The 20,446-nt window shown below is 40.3% G+C and overlaps 1 protein-coding gene across 1 annotated transcript in view; it reads right to left on the bottom strand.

Moving 5' to 3' along the window:
- The window catches only part of cactin (cactin, spliceosome C complex subunit), a 197,070-nt gene that overhangs the window by 157,441 nt on the left and 19,183 nt on the right, over positions 1-20,446 (bottom strand). Inside the window, exons 4-5 of the mRNA XM_067147717.2 lie at positions 14,713-14,887; positions 14,496-14,629 (exon numbers count right to left, since the gene is read on the bottom strand). Of these exons, the coding sequence (XP_067003818.1) occupies positions 14,496-14,629; positions 14,713-14,887 (309 nt within the window). The remainder of the gene's footprint in view (positions 1-14,495; positions 14,630-14,712; positions 14,888-20,446) is intronic.

Below are 20,446 nucleotides of genomic sequence, written 5' to 3'. Positions count from 1 at the left end.
CTCTGAAAAACCCGCTTTACATGTACAGTTGCACTTCACATTTTCACCCCCTTTGTTCAAGACAACATTAACTTTGTGGGGTTTTGAATCGATGTAGGATGATTGTAAACACAACGCTACAACACCAGTTTAATCTTCTATTTCAAAACTTTTACCTACACATATCAAGTAATTACGCTTGAATATTTCCTCTCCTTCCATTAATGGACGCGTGAAATCTCCGACAACTCTTAACAGTTGCGCATACGACACCAAAGACATTTTGAACACTTAATAAGTCCTACAGACGCACACCCGATCACTGTCGTGTTTACTTCCCGTCACTATCTCGCCGCCATATTAGAAACAGCTGACCGTAAGCTCCTCCCCCGTTTCGGACGTCAATAGCCCATGCAGTGGCCTCCACGGTATGCACTAGCCTTGCGTCTTGGGTGATGTGCTAAGTCCCAACTAGGGATGGGTCCAGTCAGTTCATTTGCTTGAACTAGTTCATTCGATACCGTTCATCGCCGTGAGTCGTTCAAATGACCTAGTTCAAATGAACGAGGTAGTTCATGAGCAGATGAGAAATGTGCTGTCACGTGACCATTAACATGGCACGCCATTGGCCATTTGCGTGCGTGCTTATGTTTCGTTCAAATGAACGAGGTAGTTCATTTGTGCTCTCGCGGCATTTCGTTCATATGAACGAAGTCATTCAAATGAACGAGGTAGTTCATTTGTGCTGTTTTCATGGAAGCAGCCCTCGTGGCATTTCGTTCAAATGAACTAGGTAAAGCTGTCTTAGCAACAGCACCAGCTGCGGAAGAGAGATAGTATTCCGTGCCGGACTTGAGCTAGTATGTAAATTTTACAATAGATGGTGCTTGCTTACATCTTCGTCCTCCTTTAATATGCTGTATGCTCGCGTGAACGACTCGTTCAAAATATTTGAACGAACTCGTACTAGTTCAAATAAACGAGTCGTTCAAATGAACTAGTTAGTTCATGAACGACCCAACTCTAGTCCCAACTGACGAGCCTAACTTAGCACACGAGGGCGAAACGCAGGCAACCAAGAATGAGTTAGCTGGAAAATTTATAATGTACAATAACGGACCATTATATTGGTATTATAAGTGGTATGTTCCGAGCTGTCAGCGGAGAGATGGAGTGGAATGACATTAGTAGACGAATAAGTTTGAGTGACGTTTATAAAAGTAGGAAAGATCACAATATGAAGATAAAGTTGGAATTCAAGAGGACAAACTGGGGCAAATATTAATTTATAGGAAGGAGAGTTAGGGATTGGAATAACTTACCAAGGGAGACGTTCAATAAATTTCCAATTTCTTTGAAATCATTTAGGAAAAGGCTAGGAAAGCAACAGATAGGGAATCTGCCACCTGAGCGACTGCCCTAAATGCAGATCAGTATTGATTGATTGATGTAATAACACATAACCTAAATGAAAAAATCTCAATCCAAACAAGAACAAATAGATTAGCTAAAGCACAAAAATTAACATGGGATATCTACAAAAAGAAATGTCTATCAATACATACATTACATACATTATCATTATAGACTGTTATGCCTTTCAGCATTCAGTCTGCAAGCCTCTGTGAATTTACTAAAGTCGCCACAATCCTCTATTTGCAACTAGTGCTGTGGCCTCATTTAGTTCTATACCTCTCATCTTTAAATTGTTAGAAACCGAGTCTAACCATCGACGTCTTGGTCTCCCTCTACTTCTCTTACCCTCCATAACAGAGTCCATTATGTTCCTAGGTAAGCTATCCTCCTCCATTGGCCTCATATGACCCCACCACCGAAGCCGGTTTATGCGTACAGCTTCATCCATCGAGTTCATTCCTAAATTAGCCTTTATCTCCCCATTCCGAGTACCCTCCTGCCATTGTTCCTACCCGTTTGTACCAGCAATCATTCTCGCTACTTTCATGTCTGTTACTTCTAACTTATGAATAAGATATCCTGAGCCCACCCAGCTTTCGCTCCCGTAAAGCAAAGTTGGTCTGAAAACAGACCGATGTAAAGATAATTTCGTCTGGGAGCTGACTTCCTTCTTACAGAATACTGTTGATCGCAACTGCGAGCTCACTGCATTAGCTTTACTACTGTACACCTTGATTCAATCTCACTTGCTAAATTACCATCCTGGGAGAACACACACCCTAAATACTTGAAATTATCAACCTGTTCTAGCTTTGTATCACCAATCTGATATTCAATTCTGTTGAATTTCTTACCTACTGACATCAATTTAGTCTTTGAAAAGCTAATTTTCATACAATACTCATTGCACCTATTTTCAAGTTCCAAGATATTAGACTGCAGGCTTTGGGCACAATCTGCCATTAAGACCAAGTCGTCAGCATAAGCCAGACTGCTTACTACATTTCCACCTAACTGAATCCCTCCCTGCCACTTTATACCTTTCAGCAGATGTAAAATCAGCTTCATGGTCCGTATCGCACTTCAATAGATTCACAATGAAGTATTTATTTATTTTCCACCTAGTCGATACAATGATTGCCTAAGGCAATTTTTATTGGTCAAAAGTGGTACATGTTTCGTATATTATCAACATCTTCAGCCACATAACACTGTTTAGATGAAAAATATATAAAATTGACAAAGTAATTCTTTAGAGGAAGTGTTAATTTCAAGGACACTTCCTCTAAAGCATTACTTTGTCAATTTTATATATTTTTCATCTAAACAGTGTTATGTGGCTGAAGATGTTGATAATATACGAAACATGTACCACTTTTGACCAATAGAAATTGCCTTAGGCAATCATTGTATCGACTAGGTGGAAAATAAATAAATACTTCATTGTGAATCTATTTCAGCAGATGATCGATGTAAACTACGAACGGCAGAGGTGAAAGATTACAGCCTTGTCTAACCCCTGTAAGTACTCTGAATCAAGAACTCATTTTACCAGCAATTCTCACTGAAGCCCAATTGTCAACATAAATGCCTTTGATTGATGTTAATAATCTACCTTTAATTCCATAGTCTCCCAGTATGGCAAACATCTTTTCCATCGGTACCCTGTCATATGCCTTCTCTAGATCTACGTAACAAACACAACTGCCTATTCCTCTCGTAGCATTTTTCAATTACCTGGCGCATACTGAAAATCTGATCCTGACAGCCCCTCTGTAGTCTGAAACCACACTGGTTTTCATCCAACTTCCTCTCAACGACTGATAGCACCCTTCCTTTCAAGATGCCAGTGAATATTTTGCCTGGTATACTAATCAATGAGATACCTCGATAGTTGTTGCAATCCTTCCTGTTCCCTTGCTTCTACATAGGTGCAATTACTGCTTTTGTCCAATCTGAAGGTACCTTACCAACATTCCATGCTAATCTTACTACTCTATGAAGCCATTTCATGCCATTTCATCCCTGCCTTCCCACTATACTTCACCATTTCAGGTCTAATTTCATCTATTCCTGTTGCTTTATGACAATGGAGTTTATTTACCATCCTTTCCTCTTCCTCAAGTGTAATTTCACCATCATTTTCCTCCTCCCCATGAGCTTGGCTGTTCGCAACACCACCAGGAAGATTTCCTTTCACGTTGAGAAGATGTTCAAAATATTCCCTCCACCTCTCCAGTGATTCCCTGGGATCTAATAATAGATAATAGAGTTCACCTGAATTACTCAAAACACTGTTCATTTCCTTTTTCCCTCCCTCCCTAAGATTCTTTATTACTGTCCAGAAAGGTTTCCCTGCTGCTTGACCTAGCTTTTCCAGGTTATAACCAAAATCTTCCCACGACTTCTTTTTGGATTCAACAACTATTTGTTTCGCTCTGTTTTTTCATCTACATACAAATCCCTGTCTGCCTCGGCCCTTGTCTGGAGCCATTTCTGATCAGCCTTCTTTTTATGTTTACAAGCTGCTCTCACTTCATCATTCCACCAAGATGTTCGCCTTTTCCCGTCTTTACACACAGTTGTTCCTAGGCATTCCCTTGCTGTTTCTACTACAGCATCCCTGTATGCCACCTATTCTCTTTCTATATCCTGAACCTGCTTGCTGTCTACTGTTCGAAACTTCTCAGTAATCATATCCATGTATTTCTGTCTAATTTCCTCATCCTGGAGATTTTCTACCCTTATTCATTTGCAGACAGATTTCACCTTCTCTACCCTAGGCCTAGAGATACTTAGTTCACTACAGATCAGATAGTGGTCTGTATCATCGAAAAATCCCCGGAAAACTCGTAAGTTTCTGACAGATTTCCTGAATTTGAAGTCTGTTAAGATATAGTCTATTATGGATCTGGTACCCCTAGCTCCAATGTGTAGCGGTGAATAGCCTTATGCTTGAAGAATGTATTCGTAACTGCTAAACCCATACCAGCACAGATGTCCAGCAAACGCTTCCATTCCTATTAGCTTCCATATCTACCCCACATTTACCTTTCATATCCTTCAGTTCTATTTCCAACTCTTGCACTGCAATCACCCATTAGCACTGTTCTATCCTTGGTGTTGACCCTGACCACGATGTTACTCAATGCTTCATAAAAGTTGTCAACTTCATCCTCATATGCAACCTCACATGGTGAATACAGTGAGACAATTCTCGTCCTAATTCCTCTAATTGCCAAATCTACCCACATTCGCTGATTTACGTGCCTAACAGAAACTATATTTTGTGCAATGGTATTCCTGATAAATAGCCCTACCCCATATTCTGCCCTTCCCTTTCTAACAGCCGTCAAGTACACTTTATAATCTCCTATCTCTTCCTCATTATCTTCCCTTACCCGAATATCACTTACTCCTAGCACATCCAGATTCATCCTCTTTGCTGACTCAGCCAGTTCTATTTTTTTCTTCCATAAGCCCCATTAATATTGACAGCTCCCCATCAAATTCCATTTCGTTCGCCAAGTTGTTTCCAAGGAGTCCCTCGCCTGTCAAATAGGAGTGGGACTCCGTTACTCCCATAGGTCCAAGGCTTGCTTAAAATGTTCTGAGCTTGGTAAATTCATGAAGCAGGATGCTACCCTACTTACACATAGTCCAAGTGAGGATCTCTCCTCTAACGGGTTATGGACCACCGATGGATTGTATAGTCCTAGCCGCCTGAGCACAAGGAGGGCCACGACTCAGAATATGTCCGATATGCCCACTCCCATTCCATAGCAACTGGTATCCCGACTCTCAGGACCACTTACTAGGCCACTCAGTTTTGCCTATGGTTCACGAACTAGGACGTGACTACAGTAACCCACACACCATAAACCATGTCTACCTTTGTTAGGTATTAACTGCCACTGTCTATCTTTCTGGTATTTTTGTTGATGCAGGTTCTTCCAATCCTCCCTTCAATTTTCTGAAGTCTGTCAGTCTTTGATTGTTTATTCAGGTGAGCAAAAATAAAACACTACAACACAGTTATAAAACCGGAAGCTACATATGCAGCAGAAACACTTTTTCACCTGAATAAACAATCAAAGACTGACAGACTTCAGAAAATTGAAAGGAGGATTGGAAGAACCTACATCAACAAAAATACCAGAAAGATAGACAGTGGCGATTAATACCTAACAAAGTCGTGTACAAAGAGCTAGAACCCATTACAGATACTATGCGTAAGAGGAGACAGGGATTCTTTGGACATATCATGAGGATGCACGATTCGAGACTTCTGAAACAACTAGTACAACAGAATCTCGTCTCAAAAAATACCACAACAGGATGTAAAGGGATCAGAGAAGTAAGAGAGGATCTGAAGGAAATAGGCCTTACAACAGAAGACACCCACAAATAAGATAAAATTGAATACAAAACTCAAGAATACAAACATCTGCTTTACCCTTACACAAAACAAACCAACAACACGCACATTTTCAACTGAGGAAAGGGCACGAAGATCGGAGCGTCTGAAGAAATACTGGGAGGACCGCAAAGCCCGAACAATTCCTTCAAAGAGACCTGAACGACGGAGTGACTAAAGTGATCCTATGTGGTCATGAAATAAGAAGAAGAAGAATAGAAACATTATGATTATATCAGTTTCCACAGAGGAAATACCATTTTTCAGGCTTGAAATACAGGGTGCGGCATAAGTTGCTACCCCAAAAATGAAATTTACATTTTGATGTAATTAACTCAGAAATACAGTCTACAAACATTAATATGGCTAGTCAAACTGTTCAAAATATCTACCATTATTCTCTATACATTGCAAACAATGTTTGACCACAGACTGTGTAGCAAGCAATAAAGCTCATGGAAGCAGAGAAATCTCTTGATATGGGAAACAATTTCTGAAAATCATGAATTATTGAAGGAAGGAATGAATTAATGAAGCGCACAAGTCCCTAGCCTTATTCAGTGTGTTTTGGTTTCACAGTCTAGTGGTGGTGGTTGTTTTAAGTGGTCATCCATCAACGATGGGTAATTCAGCTACTAATATATATAATTATAAAACATTATACACTGACTGACAGAGCAAATGCAACACCAAGAAGGAGTGGTCAGAACTTTATGCCAATTGCAGGGTAGACTGACGTCACTGAGGTATGCTCATGATGTGAAATGCGCCGCTGTGCTGCGCACGTAGCGAACGATAAATGGGACACGGCGTTGGCGAATGGCCCACTTCGTACCGTGATTTCTCAGCCGACAGTCATTGTAGAACGTGTTGTCATGTGCCACAGGACACGTGTATAGCTAAGAATGCCAGGCCGCCGTCAACGGAGGCATTTCCAGCAGACAGACGACTTTACGAGGGGTATGGTGATCAGGCTGAGAAGGGCAGGTTGGTCGCTTCGTCAAATCGCAGCCGATACCCATAGGGATGTGTCCACGGTGCAGCGCTTGTGGCGAAGATGGTTGGCACAGGGACATGTGGCACGTGCGAGGGGTCCAGACGCAGCCTGAGTGACGTCAGCACACAAGGATCGGCGCATCCGCCGCCAAGCGGTGGCAGCCCCGCACGCCACGTCAACCGCCATTCTTCAGCATGTGCAAGACACCCTGGCTGTTCCAATATCGACCAGAACAATTTCCCGTCGATTGGTTGAAGAAGAACTGCACTCCCGGCGTCCGCTCAGAAGACTACCATTGACTCCACAGCATAGACGTGCACGCCTGGCATGGTGCCGGGCTAGAGCGACTTGGATGAGGGAATGGCAGAACGTCGTGTTCTCCGATGAGTCACGCTTCTGTTCTGTCAGTGATAGTCACCGCAGACGAGTGTGGCGTCGGTGTGGAGAAAGGTCAAATCCGGCAGTAACTGTGGAGCGCCCTACCGCTAGACAACGCGGCATCATGGTTTGGGGCGCTATTGCGTATGATTCCACGTCACCTCTAGTGCGTATTCAAGGCACGTTAAATGCCCACCGCTACGTGCAGCATGTGCTGCGGCCGGTGGCACTCCCGTACCTTCAGGGGCTGCCCAATGCTCTGTTTCAGCAGGATAATGCCCGCCCACACACTGCTCGCATCTCCCAACAGGCTCTACGAGGTGTACAGATGCTTCCGTGGCCAGCGTACTCTCCGGATCTCTCACCAATCGAACACGTGTGGGATCTCATTGGACGCCGTTTGCAAACTCTGCCCCAGCCTCGTACGGACGACCAACTGTGGCAAATGGTTGACAGAGAATGGAGAACCATCCCTCAGGACACCATCCGCACTCTTATTGACTCTGTACCTCGACGTGTTTCTGCGTGCATCGCCGCTCGCGGTGGTCCTACATCCTACTGAGTCGATGCCGTGCGCATTGTGTAACCTGCATATCGGTTTGAAATAAACATCAATTATTCATCCGTGCCGTCTCTGTTTTTTCCCCAACTTTCATCCCTTTCGAACCACTCCTCCTTGGTGTTGCATTGTCACTGTCAGTCAGTGTATAATAATATATATATTAAAAGAGTTTACTAAAAACAGCTTTGGCAGATCTGCCCGTCTGTTCTAATGGATCGATTTGCTTCATTTGCGTTTTATTCCTGTACTTAGCAGGTTGCTAAGCGACTAACACTGTCATTAATATTCCTCTGTAATGTCATTGCATACAGCCATGTTTGATTACTACTTGTCAAGCCACAGAAGAATTTGAGAATACTATTGCCTGCTAGATACTCTTTCATTCTCTAACCTTTCCCAGCTTCCAAATATACTCAACAGATGGCAGAGCATTCCTAATAACTTACATGCTGCTAAGAGAAAAAAAGTCTACGTACAAAGAGACCCCATCATAACATACGCCTTAAACATTATCCGGGAACACCTATCGAAGGATAATCTAGCTGCACCAGCAAGAGTGAAGGCCATGTATCTTAATGTTCTCTGCCTGGCAAAAAACGCTACTTCGAGACTAACCTATGAGCTCACAAGACAACCATTCTATATCTAAACTACGATTAAAAATATCATTGCCTTCTATGACACAATACTAAGCTTTACTTCAGGAACTGCAGGATTTAAAAAAGTGAATATATAGATAAGATTTTTACCGAGCAGGCCATGGCGACGTCAGAATGGATGAATTCTGACTATGAACTGTGGCATACTGCGCACTTCTTATTAAATATTCATAAAACCATTGAAAAGGGCAGGCAAAACAATATGACTACCACAGTCATATCTAGATGAGTTATCTCACCTATTTATAATGAATGCTGCAGAGCAGAATGGGGCCTCTAGTAGTAATTAAGTTAGAGAGTAGGGATCTACCAATTTCAGAGCCATGGTCTAGTTGGAATGATTGTTACAATTTGGAGTAACAAGTGTCTTTTTGAATTAAAATGCAGGGACTTATCACAGAAAAAGCAGGTAATTAACAAATGTCATGTATAAACATGTAAAGTTCAGGTAAGGTTAAATGAAACAAGTTCCATTTACATGAAAAATCATGACCTGATAAGCCTGCCTCATAACTAAGGCAAACCATTATGGTCATGTGAGATTTGTTAGAATGCAGAGCCATACACTCCAAAGAAGATAGCAAAATGGGTTTAGGCCATATTTCTAAGCAAATACAGTGAAACCTCGTTAGTGCGTTTCTCATTAACACGTTTTCATGCTTAGCGCGTCGTAAATTCGTAGCCCCAATTCTCATTGTATTAAATCTATATAAAAATACCTCACTTATCACGTTAAGAATTTTCGCTATTACCGCTTAGTACGATCACATTTTTCCTATCCCTGAAAATATTATTTGTCATCCCTGGTGGAAGGAACTGATTTCCAACTCAGGTAAGAGCCCTCGCTGCAGTTGTGTGATAACTGGAAAACGCCTTGAATTCTTGAACTTCACAGGATAAATTTCACCTTCGAGGAGCAAGCCATTAATGTCAGAAATACTCAGTTTTGCTTGCCGGTTAGCAGCAAAACTGCAGAATAACACAATGAGCCTGTATTTCGCATTCCATTCAGAAGTTAGATGTGTATTTCATGTTTAGTTGTACAGTGACGGGTAGCAAATATTTATATAGTTGGTCCGTTATTGGACATTATAAATTTTCCAGCTCATTCCTGGTTGCCAGTGTTTCACCCCAGTGTGCTAAGTTGGGCTCATCGGTTGGTAAATAACACACCTACCAAGACGCATGGCTAGTGCATACCGCGGAGGCCACTGAGTAGGTTACTTGGAGCCACCGGCAGTGCCAATGCACTATGAGATAAATATTTCAGGTTCCCTATGGGAATAAACATCTTTATCATAGCAAATATTTGTCGCGATGTGATGTGATCGTGTGATGTTGACCAGCGTGGTGCATATTTGTCTTGTGATAGTCTAATTATGGATATGGAAAAGTCGTGAAATTCCTTACCAATGAAGACAAAATTAAAGTTCGTCGGCAAGTCGACTGGCATCTACATTTTTAAGCGCGCAGTTGGCGAAATGTTGAAACTCGCACCTTCCAGTTTCGACTTGATCATTCAAATTGATCTTGGCTGGTCGAAGTTTAGTTTGATTCAAAATGGCGGCCAAAGTCATTCTGCTGCAGTCGCACATGGCCGTGTATAACCTCCAATTCATTGTCTAAGTGATTGACCAGAAAAATAATGTATAATAACCCACTGGTCCAATATAAAAGGCTTTCTCCGATATTTATTTTAGAAAGAGTGTGATCGGCAAAAATACTTTGATATTTTTATGGACCACGTTCAAATGTTTTCATATTTGTTGTTTGATGTTTATAACACTTTTCAGTGCACTAACCTTAAGTTATAAGCCCCAGCGGAATAAGTTCTCATATTTGTTCTCTCGTGTTTTTTCACCTCTTTTAATACTCTCTTCTCATAGAGTTTCACAGTACCCGCGGATACACAATGTAAAATCCCCTTATGTTGGAAAAATCATATCTAGTATTTCCATATCCCTGTTGGATAGATTTTATTCGTGTATTCAGTAGTACGTTTTCTCGCTTAACATGTTCATTTTTTTGTCCCCTGCAGAAACCTCTAACAAGGTTTGACTGTAATACAATTCAATGGAGATATTGTGGTATGGAACATTCAATGTGATATTAAAAACAAAAACAAATACAGTTGCCAAAGAAACAGCTAGTTCTGGTTTGATATTGAGTAGAAAGAAATATCATAGGTCAATTTTATTCTGCAGTCAGTAATTAGAACAAGGTTGTTACTTTCACTGACCTGTTTCAGTCTCACCTGTGACTTTGTCAATAAGAAAGTAACTCAGGTATGAGCGAAGCTAGCAGCACCATTTCTTACAGAGCCAGTCTCTGTGATGAATGGTATGAAAGCGTTGTTCATAGGTTTGGTTCAAGTGGGCTTGTGAGACCGATATGTAATAACACCTTCTGGCATGGTGAGGAAAGCATGGGTAGATCAATCCTCATTTCCTAACTACACCCCTTCATGTGTGCCTAGGCTATCTACGACAGCTGATGGCATAACTATTGAGGATCCAACCAGCCTTCAGGCAGAGGACTCAATATGCGTAAGTCAAATGAAAAAATCACTGAAAAGAAAAGCCTTTGGTTATGGCACCATACACAACCATTAACTCGGCTCAAGGGAGATAGGGCCACCTTCCCTATTCCTCCACTTGAGTAATTCCAGTCTGGCGCGTCCACGTCGCGGGGTTGGGCACCCTACACTTCAGTAGGCCGGAGTGATAGGATGGCCGAGTTCAGTCGGGGACCCAGTCCTGTGGGGTATAACAAGAACCCATGCCCAGGGATACGGGTGAAGACCTCAACGGCAGTGAAGGCGGAAGTGAAAATCACTGGTACGGCGGATCTGGCGGAAGAGGCAATATCTGATCCCTGAGATCTGACTCAGGGCCTTCTGCCTTGCAGGTTGATAGGGGACTATTAAAGGCTAAGGGAGATAACCCCGACAGAAAAATCTTCGGAAGTGATAGGCCCAGCAAGCCAGCTTCTGAATAATTTGGAATTGCTTTCAAAACTAAACAAGGCCTCGGATGGAAATACTGTAATCACCAGAATAATGACTCCAGTTCCCTCATTGGTAATGATATTAATGACGGTTCAATACCCGATGCTCCATCACAACCAAAGAGGAGAACACACAAAACTCGATATGAGACTGAAATCAAAATTGCCACGCTAAACATTCTGACACTAACTGGCAAAATAGAGGAATGTGTAGACTTAATGAAAACAAGGAACATAAACATACTGGGACTCAGTGAAACCAAGTGGAAGGGAAAAGGATCAAAGGAACTCAGAGAGGGATACCATCTATTTTGGTCAGGTGGAGATCAAGCAAAAAATGGAGTTGGTGTTGTTATGGATCATCAAATGAAAGATCATGTAGTAGAAGTAAAATATGTTTCTGATCGGATTCTTCACATAATGCTGAAATTGGATTCTTCCCAGAACATCAACATCATTCAGTGCTATGCACCACAGACTGGTTGTGAAGATGAAGAAAAAGAACATTTTGAAGAAGACTTAGAGGAAAGAATAAGAGGAGATGGAACAATTATCATAGGGGATATGAATGCTCAAGTAGGAACTGTGAGAGATGGATATGAAAATATTCTAGGAGCACATGGATGGGGTCCACGAAACCCAGAAGGAACTAGACTACTTGACCTCTGCCTGAGGAACAACCTTATAATAAGGAACTCATGGTATCAAAAACAAAAAAGCCATAAGGTCACAAGATATGGATGGGATGGAAAAAGTGAATCTCTTATAGATTACCTTTTGATCGAGAAACAACTACAAAATAGACTGTTAGATGTAAAAGTGATTCCTAGTGTCTCCCTGGAAAGTGATCATAGACTCCTCATTGGATACTTAAAGTTTAACAAGTTAAAAGAAGTAAGAACCACACAGGTAAAGAAACTCAAGACCTGGAAGCTGAAGGACAATGATAGATTAATAGAGTTCCAAGAAAACATCAAACCAGTGATACCAAAGACAGATGAAAGAACAGTTGAGGAGGAATGGAAGGATCTGAAAGAAAATCTAGTAATGATAACTGAGAAGGTTTGTGGACGAACCAGTGGCACAAGAAGATGGAAGGAAACTCCATGGTGGAATGACAGAACAAGAACTGCTGTCCTGAACAAGAACAACATGTTCAGAAAATATTTCAAGAACCGGACTGATCAAAATAAGGAACTATACAGGGTTGCTAAAAAACAAGCAAACAAAGTTGTTACAGAAGAACGAGAGAAGTGGTTGAACAAGTGGAGTGATGAATTGAAAGAGAATGTTAATGGTAATAAGAAAATATTATATGGGATGATGAAAAATAGAAAAAGAGATAAAGAACACTCCAAATACCTAAGAGATGATAATGAAAATCTGATCACTGAAGATGAGAAGATCAAAGAGACTTGGAGGACTTACTTTGATGAATTACTAAATGTGAATTGCATGCAGCCTGCACAAAAAGGCAGTACCTGTACTACCTCCTGCAAGTCTGCCTCTGACTAGAATTAACATGGAATGATGTAGAATATGCCTGGAAATATATCAAAACTGGAAAATCAGCAGGGGCTGATGAAATTAATGGAGAAATGATCAAGGCAATGGGCATTTCTGGAAAACATTGGATCTACAGACTCTTTCGTAAGATCTGGAAAGAAGGGGACATACCAGTCGATTGGAAAACAGGCATCATAACTCCAATCTTCAAGAAAGGAGACAGAAAGAAATGTTCCAACTATAGAGGCATCACTTTAACATCTCAAGTTGGTAAACTTTATGAAAGAATTATAGAGCGTAAAATCAGACCCCTTATTGAAGAGAACCTCTTCGAAGAACAGTATGGATTCAGGAAGGGGAGATCAACAACTGATTTAATCTTTACAGTCCGTCAGTTAATGTAAAAATACTATGAACACAACCGAGATTTGTGGTTAGCCTTTCTGGATATCAAGAAAGCATTTGATGCAGTGAATAGAGAGAAGGTGTGGGAAGCACTGAAGAAAATTGGAATACAGGATGACATGATACACCGGATCAAGAATTTGTATGAAGATACCCGAAGTAAAGTCGAAACACCTGTAGGAATGACTGAAACCTTTGATATAAAATCTGGGTTAAGACAGGGTGGTGTTCTGTCTCCTCTTCTTTTCATCACTGTGATGAACGAGATTCAGAGAAAAGTTCACCAAACCATTGGAGGTAAGAAAATGAAAGTTATATTGTTCGCGGATGATATATGCTTGTGGGGAGACTCTAAAGAAGATCTTCAAGGACAAATACACTCCTGGGCAGAATCTGCTAAAGAATATGGACTCATCTTCAGCCAAGAGAAAAGTGAGGTTATGGTCATGAAGAGATATGGGCAACCAATGGGACACATTGAAATGGAGGGGAAACAGCTACAGATGAACCATCAATTCAAATATCTTGGAAGTGTTATCTCTGATACTGGTTCTATAGATAAGGAAATTTCCCACAGAATTCAGGCAGGTAGCAACTTTTACAAAATAGTTAAAGACATAATATGGAACAAGAAAATACCAACAAAATGTAAGAGAGTCATATATGAAACTTATTACGTACCAATCCTGACCTATGGTTGCGAAACATGGACCATGAGAAACAAAGATGTTAGTAGAATCCAGGCAGCAGAAATGAAATTTGTCCGTAGCATGATCGGCAAAACACGGAGGGACAGAGTCCGTAATGAGGAAATCCGCAAGCAGGCTCAAGTTGTAAGACTGCAGGACAAAATAACAGTGCAGCGACCGAGATGGTATGGACATATGCGACGCATGGGTGATAACAGATTACCAAAAAAAATGTACGATCTAAAACTTGAAGACAAAAGACCAAGAGGGCGACCAAGACTCAGGTACAAGGACATGGTGAAGATTGACATTCAACAGAGAGGACATACTTTGGAAAGCATTGAAGAAGGAGAGAAGTTCAGGGACCGCAACTGATGGAGAAGCCTCGTTTGCCGACCCATCGCTTAAGATGGAACGACGTGGGATATGTATGTATGTACTGAAAAGAAAAATATTACAGAGCATTTTGTTGAGTCTTTACCTTGATGTCCTCAATGAGATCTTCTAGATCTTTGATAGTAAGTCCATTCAGATAGGTATATGGTTCGTGCATCTCCACTGCATCCACTTCCTCTTCTGCACTGATGTATTTGGCTAGCAAATCAATGGGTTTTGCTAAAATAGGAAATATCATAAGTCAACAAAAAATACCTTTTGGTAACTATTTTCCTTAATGCTAAAATACATTTGTAGCATACCTCTCCCATCTTGTATCCGAATACACGACCGCAGACGTGCCTGCTCCAGATGAAACTGATCTTCCTGCCGCTCCCACTCTTGGAACTGAGCAGCTTCCTTGCTCCTTTGCATCATTGCCATCTCCTCTTCCCTTTGTTGTCGTTCAAGTTCACGTTCCTGACGACGTTTTTTCACCTAAAATACACGTCAACACATAATTTAAAACAGAATGAATAGATGCACTGTAAGTACTTGGTAACTTTGGTGTATAAAATACTATTATGGGTTTAAAGGACAACAAAACATGCAACCATTTCTATATAGGAAACACCGTGTGAGTTGGCCGTGCGGTTAGAGGCGCGTGGCTGTGAGCTTGCAAGTAACTATTCTCATTTTGGTTCAGTATTGAAGATGACGTAAATCACTAACACAGCCATGCCAACTTTCAAAAGTGAAAAATCAGGAGAAATTTCGCAGCGAATCGCGACGTATTACAACACATCACTGATGGCAGAACATGTACAAATTCATTATAATTCAATACATTAACAATTCTATTTGGCCTACATATATATATTTTTCATCATTTACATGTGAATACTAAATACTGGACATACCTGAACTGTAGGAACATGTGACTTCTCATCCTTCAACATGGTGATCACATTACGACTAATTGTTGTTCAACACACCAGTAACTGACTTAGGGCCTGTACTACGACAGCCAGATAAAAGTTCGGTTTAAATTTATGCGTCAGTTAGTACATTTATCTGGAAGTTCGGTTGAAAACGCGTACTACGACTTTTGTTTATGTGCAATCTGGGAGAATATTCTCAAGGTTAGCTATGCCGAAGTTGTAGAGGCAGTCAACGCACTTATCTGGGACTTCGCTCCTATCGGGGACGCTACTGTAAGAATCAAGATGGCTACACCTAAAGATAAAATCTACATCTGCATGATGTTGTACGAAATTTAAGTTGTTACAATGTAATCTATGTATATATTTATAAATATGGCATGCTTCCGGTCCGACTATCACAGAATTCTTAAAAGATTTCCCAATCTAGCAAGTTGTTGCTACTGACTATATGAGTTGGACACAAGCAAGTCAACAGCAAGCTTCTGGTTAGCTGTGGTCATTAGGGCAACATCGTTTGCTACTATGCATTTCTTCGTGGGTTCGAGTCCCAATAGTTTAACTTTTTTTACCTTCTAAATGTTAGTTGGTAGGGTACTAGAGGTGATAGTACACATCTCCTAATCATTAGAATGTGTGTCAAAAGCGTGGGTTCTATTCCAAATCTATCCGCGACGCACATATGGGGTAAAGGTATACAACGTTGTTCTTGGCGATTCGTCCGTCGAGTGAGGATGTTAAGGAGGTTATATTTCTTCGACTTCATAACAACTTGCTATTAATGTTAAGGAGGTTATATTTCTTCGACTTCATAACAACTTGCTACTAAGTATTTACATTAAATTGAGATAAATGCTTGCTAATAACTATTCTCACATTGTATTGAAAAGAAAGAAACTGACAATTCAATGAGCAAGCAAGAAATTGAATTAATAATCAAATTAATGATCCTACGCTGCATCAGTGGCATTAATTACGAATATAAACTTTACTTTCACCGTAACGCGCATCCTCGTAAATAGTACTAGACAAAAAAAGATACATAACCTGAATCTTAACTTTTGCATCCAGGTTACATTTTCAGCCTTTTTATTTTCTATAACAGTTTAGTTACATAGTTAATTAATTTTAACATTTCTTCGTATGTTTAGATTTCAGTTCTAATTCTGTTTTTGACCTGAACTTCCACATTATAGCTTAATAAGAGTCTGATATTGGATTCTAGTAATACAATTTCAAAAGGAATAGAGCTAAACAAACAAATTCACCAGGGAACAAGTATACCACCGTGCTAAATTTCACTATATTTTCAGTAACCTTATTACCAACCCAATAAAAATGTTACTACATCTTCCGCATTACAATACCGCCGTTAAAATCCGTTAGTAGTACGCAAGAAAATATTTAACTTCTAGTTTGCAAAACTGCAGCCTACCTATCTGGCTGTTTACCTGACAGTCGTAGTACAGGCCCTTAGCCCTCTTCAGAAACTCGAAACTAAATTTTTGCTCAAAGCACTTGCCTTGCTGAACTGATTTCAAGGTTAAAAGTTTCTCCAAAGTTTGTTCAGAGAGCAAGGATCTGATCTGTGTTTTTGTCTTTGTGACTCTGCTAAAAATCCTTTCACATTCTGCATTGCTATGTGAAATTGATAAAATAGCAAGCATCACCTTAGGGAGTCTGTCATATTTAAGTACACCATCAGCTGATTTCATCTGACCTACCAATGCCCACTGAACATCAATTCTTCCTTTTGCCAGGTCTGCTTCTTCGAGCTGAAAGTTACAGAACTGGGAGTGCAGAATATCAGTTTCTTTATCCAAATGTTCCGTTTCACTAGTCAAAATGTTCGGACACTTATTAATGAAAAATCTAAGGCTAGAAAATGATGCCTTACTTATAGCAGAAATATATGCAACTTCTGCATTAATTAAAACATCTTTGAATGGAAATTTGTGTACCATGTAGTCACACGATGAAGAGAAACACTTTCTAACAGACTTAAAGAATATGCACTTTTCCTCAGACTTCAAGGTGTTCAACAGTTCCTCCAAAACTGACCTCAATAAGTGGATGTGCGGCATACTTGAATGAAGAGCAATGTTTGGATTCTCAAAGATATCCATAAAACTTGAGAAAAAGGCAAAAAGATTTATGTAAATTTGATGAAAGGAACATGAAAAGTCATTCTTCACGTGACAATGCATGGCTCTTGGTGTCATCAGTAGTTTCATTTTTTGTTAGTGAAACTGATGACTAGGTTTTCCTTTTAACTGAGGAGTGAGGTGAAATGTTATGACAATCCTTAACCTTTTCAGACAAACAAGACACATCTGCACTTAAACTGTGCTTAGGAATTTTGTAAGTCTTCAAAGTTCCCATCTGAGAACCCTTACTCACAATTTCGCTCCTGAATAATGTAACCAAAGGGTCCCACTGAAGCAAAATCCTATCTAAACACCTTCTTAGTGATAACCATCGAGTAGGCACATGCTTCAGAATTTTCCTGATCTCTGTGCTGTGTAAAGTCTGAAATTCTCTGAACTTTTCTTTCCTCTTTGCACTCCTTTTCAGATAATAAAATATATCAATTATACTTTCATCTACATTTACGGGCAAGCACGCCGCACCCTTCTCGGCAGCAAGATTAATTAGGTGACAAGAGCAGCCTACGATGATTATGTTACTATTTCCCCGCTTCAAACATCCTGCCACACCATTCTTTAATCCTACAGTTACTGGAGCATTATCAGCACCGAGAGCTAGGCAGTTTTTTATGGGAATGCAGAATTCCCGAAAAGTTGAGAACAAAAGATTGGCAATGTTAGCTCCAGTAGCATCCCCTTCTAAATTAGGCACAGAGAGTAGACAACTCTGAATTTCATTGAGTTCAGGCCTAAAAAATGTTACAACAATGGGACATATTTTCAAGTCGCTTTTATTACTACCATCAGTAGCAACAGAAAATGCATTCACCTGCAAATGTGATACAATTTTCCCCTTTTCTTCCATGCACATTTCTGTAATGATAGCCACTCTTTTCGTTCTAGCACACCCATATCGTTTAGTGATTTCCGAATCAGGAAACATTTTACCAAACAAAGGTCCTGTATGATCGGCACAATTTATAGGCAGGTTATGTTCTACTATAAATGACGTAAATAACGCCTCGGCATTAGTCACAGGATTTAAATCTTGGTTTTTACATGAAAAGTTCACTTTCTGGTTTCTGGACACTGGACACTCTACTTATGTTTTTTCGTTTGCATATGCTTGAGTATATCGCATTTCCCACCATGTGCAACTGAAAATATCACACCTACATATAGTACAGAATGTGAACGTTGGTCCGTTTCTGGATTCACTCAAACACGGAAACTCTTCCCTATAAGCACTTTTAAACATTGCATCATATTTCTTTTTTGACATTTTGGCCAAAACAAATATTAAGGCACAACACGAGCACTTCTGCAGGTCTTGCCCCGGGTAGAGCGACTATTGTGTGCTACTTCTGAGGTTAGGTTACTCCAAAGAGACTGCTTGACTCGCTTGCAAAGAGAATGACTGTAATATAGACCAAAGACGAGCACATGACTGGCCACCGTGCCCCGTACTGCCATCTGGTATCACTATTAGAACTACGTACTATCGACCAGCCATACTCAGACATATATCGATAGAACGAGGAAATCCGCAGGAGTTTAAAATAATACGAAAATTGCTCTGAAAATTGGGAGATCGGACCCGGCGATCGGGAGGAACGATGAAATATCGCGAATCTCCCGCTCAAATCGGGAGACTTGGCACGTCTGCTAATATTATAATAATTATTTATAGATCCACCTGTTCAATACAATACAATACAATACAATCGGGTGATCCTGGTGATGGTCCCGTACACTGGAGCCATACTCTAGCTGGGGTCTTGCCAGAGACTTGTATGCCCTCTCCTTTGCATCCTTACTGCAGCCCCTGAACGCCCTCATAGCCATGTGCAGAGATTTGTGCCCTTTATTTGCAATCCCATTTGTGTGATTGCCCCAATGAAGATCTTTCCTTGTGTTAACACCTGGATACTTGCAATGATCCACAAAAGGAACTAAGCTTTCTCATAAAAAATAAAATTAAAAAATAAAAATAAAATAAAATTGTATTGAACAGGTGGATCTATAAATAATTATTATAATATTTGTGTGAGCTTGCATCCAGAGGAGATAGTGGGTTCGAATCCCACTGTTGGCAGTCCTGAAGATGGTTTTCCATGGTTTCCCATTTTCACACCAGGCAAATGCTGGGGCTGTACCTTAATGAAGGCCATGGCCGCTTCCTTCCAACTTCTAGGCCTTTCCTCTCCCAACGTCACCATAAGACCTATCTGTGTCAGAGCGATGTAAAGCCACTAGCAAAAAAAAAAAATATAGGAAACACAGGGTATATGATAAGAACATACCATTTTATTTTTTTTTATTTTTTTTTTTTACATGTTGCTGTATGTCGCACCGACACAGATAGGTCTATAACAAATTCCAACTTGTACGTTTGAGAAGTTCCACCTTTCCACCACTTTAAAATCTTACGATTTTTCTTAGATTAAAATAACATTAATTTATTTTTAAATTAGTTGGTCGCCTATGTGTTTAGATTTTCATAGAAAAGATCTTAAGCCGTAATCTTGCTTGACAGTTAAAATATGCACAAAAACACAGGTTACATAAGTAAAACACAATTAACCATGCATATTAAAAACAACTTGTCCTTGACAAGATAAAAGGTCTAAATGTCTAAAGAGTCTTTGATTTTTTTCTTCATTGTCACTATTTGACATATATTGATGTAAAAGATGTGTTATTCATAAAATCTTCTTCCTTTTCTACCCCTTTTTCCCACACCTGTCCAAATCTGGAAAGGAGCACAAAATTTTGAAACTCAGTAACGAACAGTGATAGCGATGTGGATGTTGTAAATCACTGTGGGGTCGCGGGTGCCAACTGTGTCGCACATGTGGATTTGGCCCTGTTTTACAGCCAGATGCCCTACCTGGCGCCAACCCTGTATGGAGGGATGTAATCACTACTGCGTGTTTCTGTGGAGGTTGGTAGTGTAGTGTGTTGTGTGA

This window comes from Anabrus simplex, chromosome 5, assembly GCF_040414725.1.
Source record: "Anabrus simplex isolate iqAnaSimp1 chromosome 5, ASM4041472v1, whole genome shotgun sequence".
Lineage (NCBI taxonomy): Eukaryota > Metazoa > Arthropoda > Insecta > Orthoptera > Tettigoniidae > Anabrus > Anabrus simplex.
This window is presented reverse-complemented; position numbering and strand designations above follow the sequence as displayed.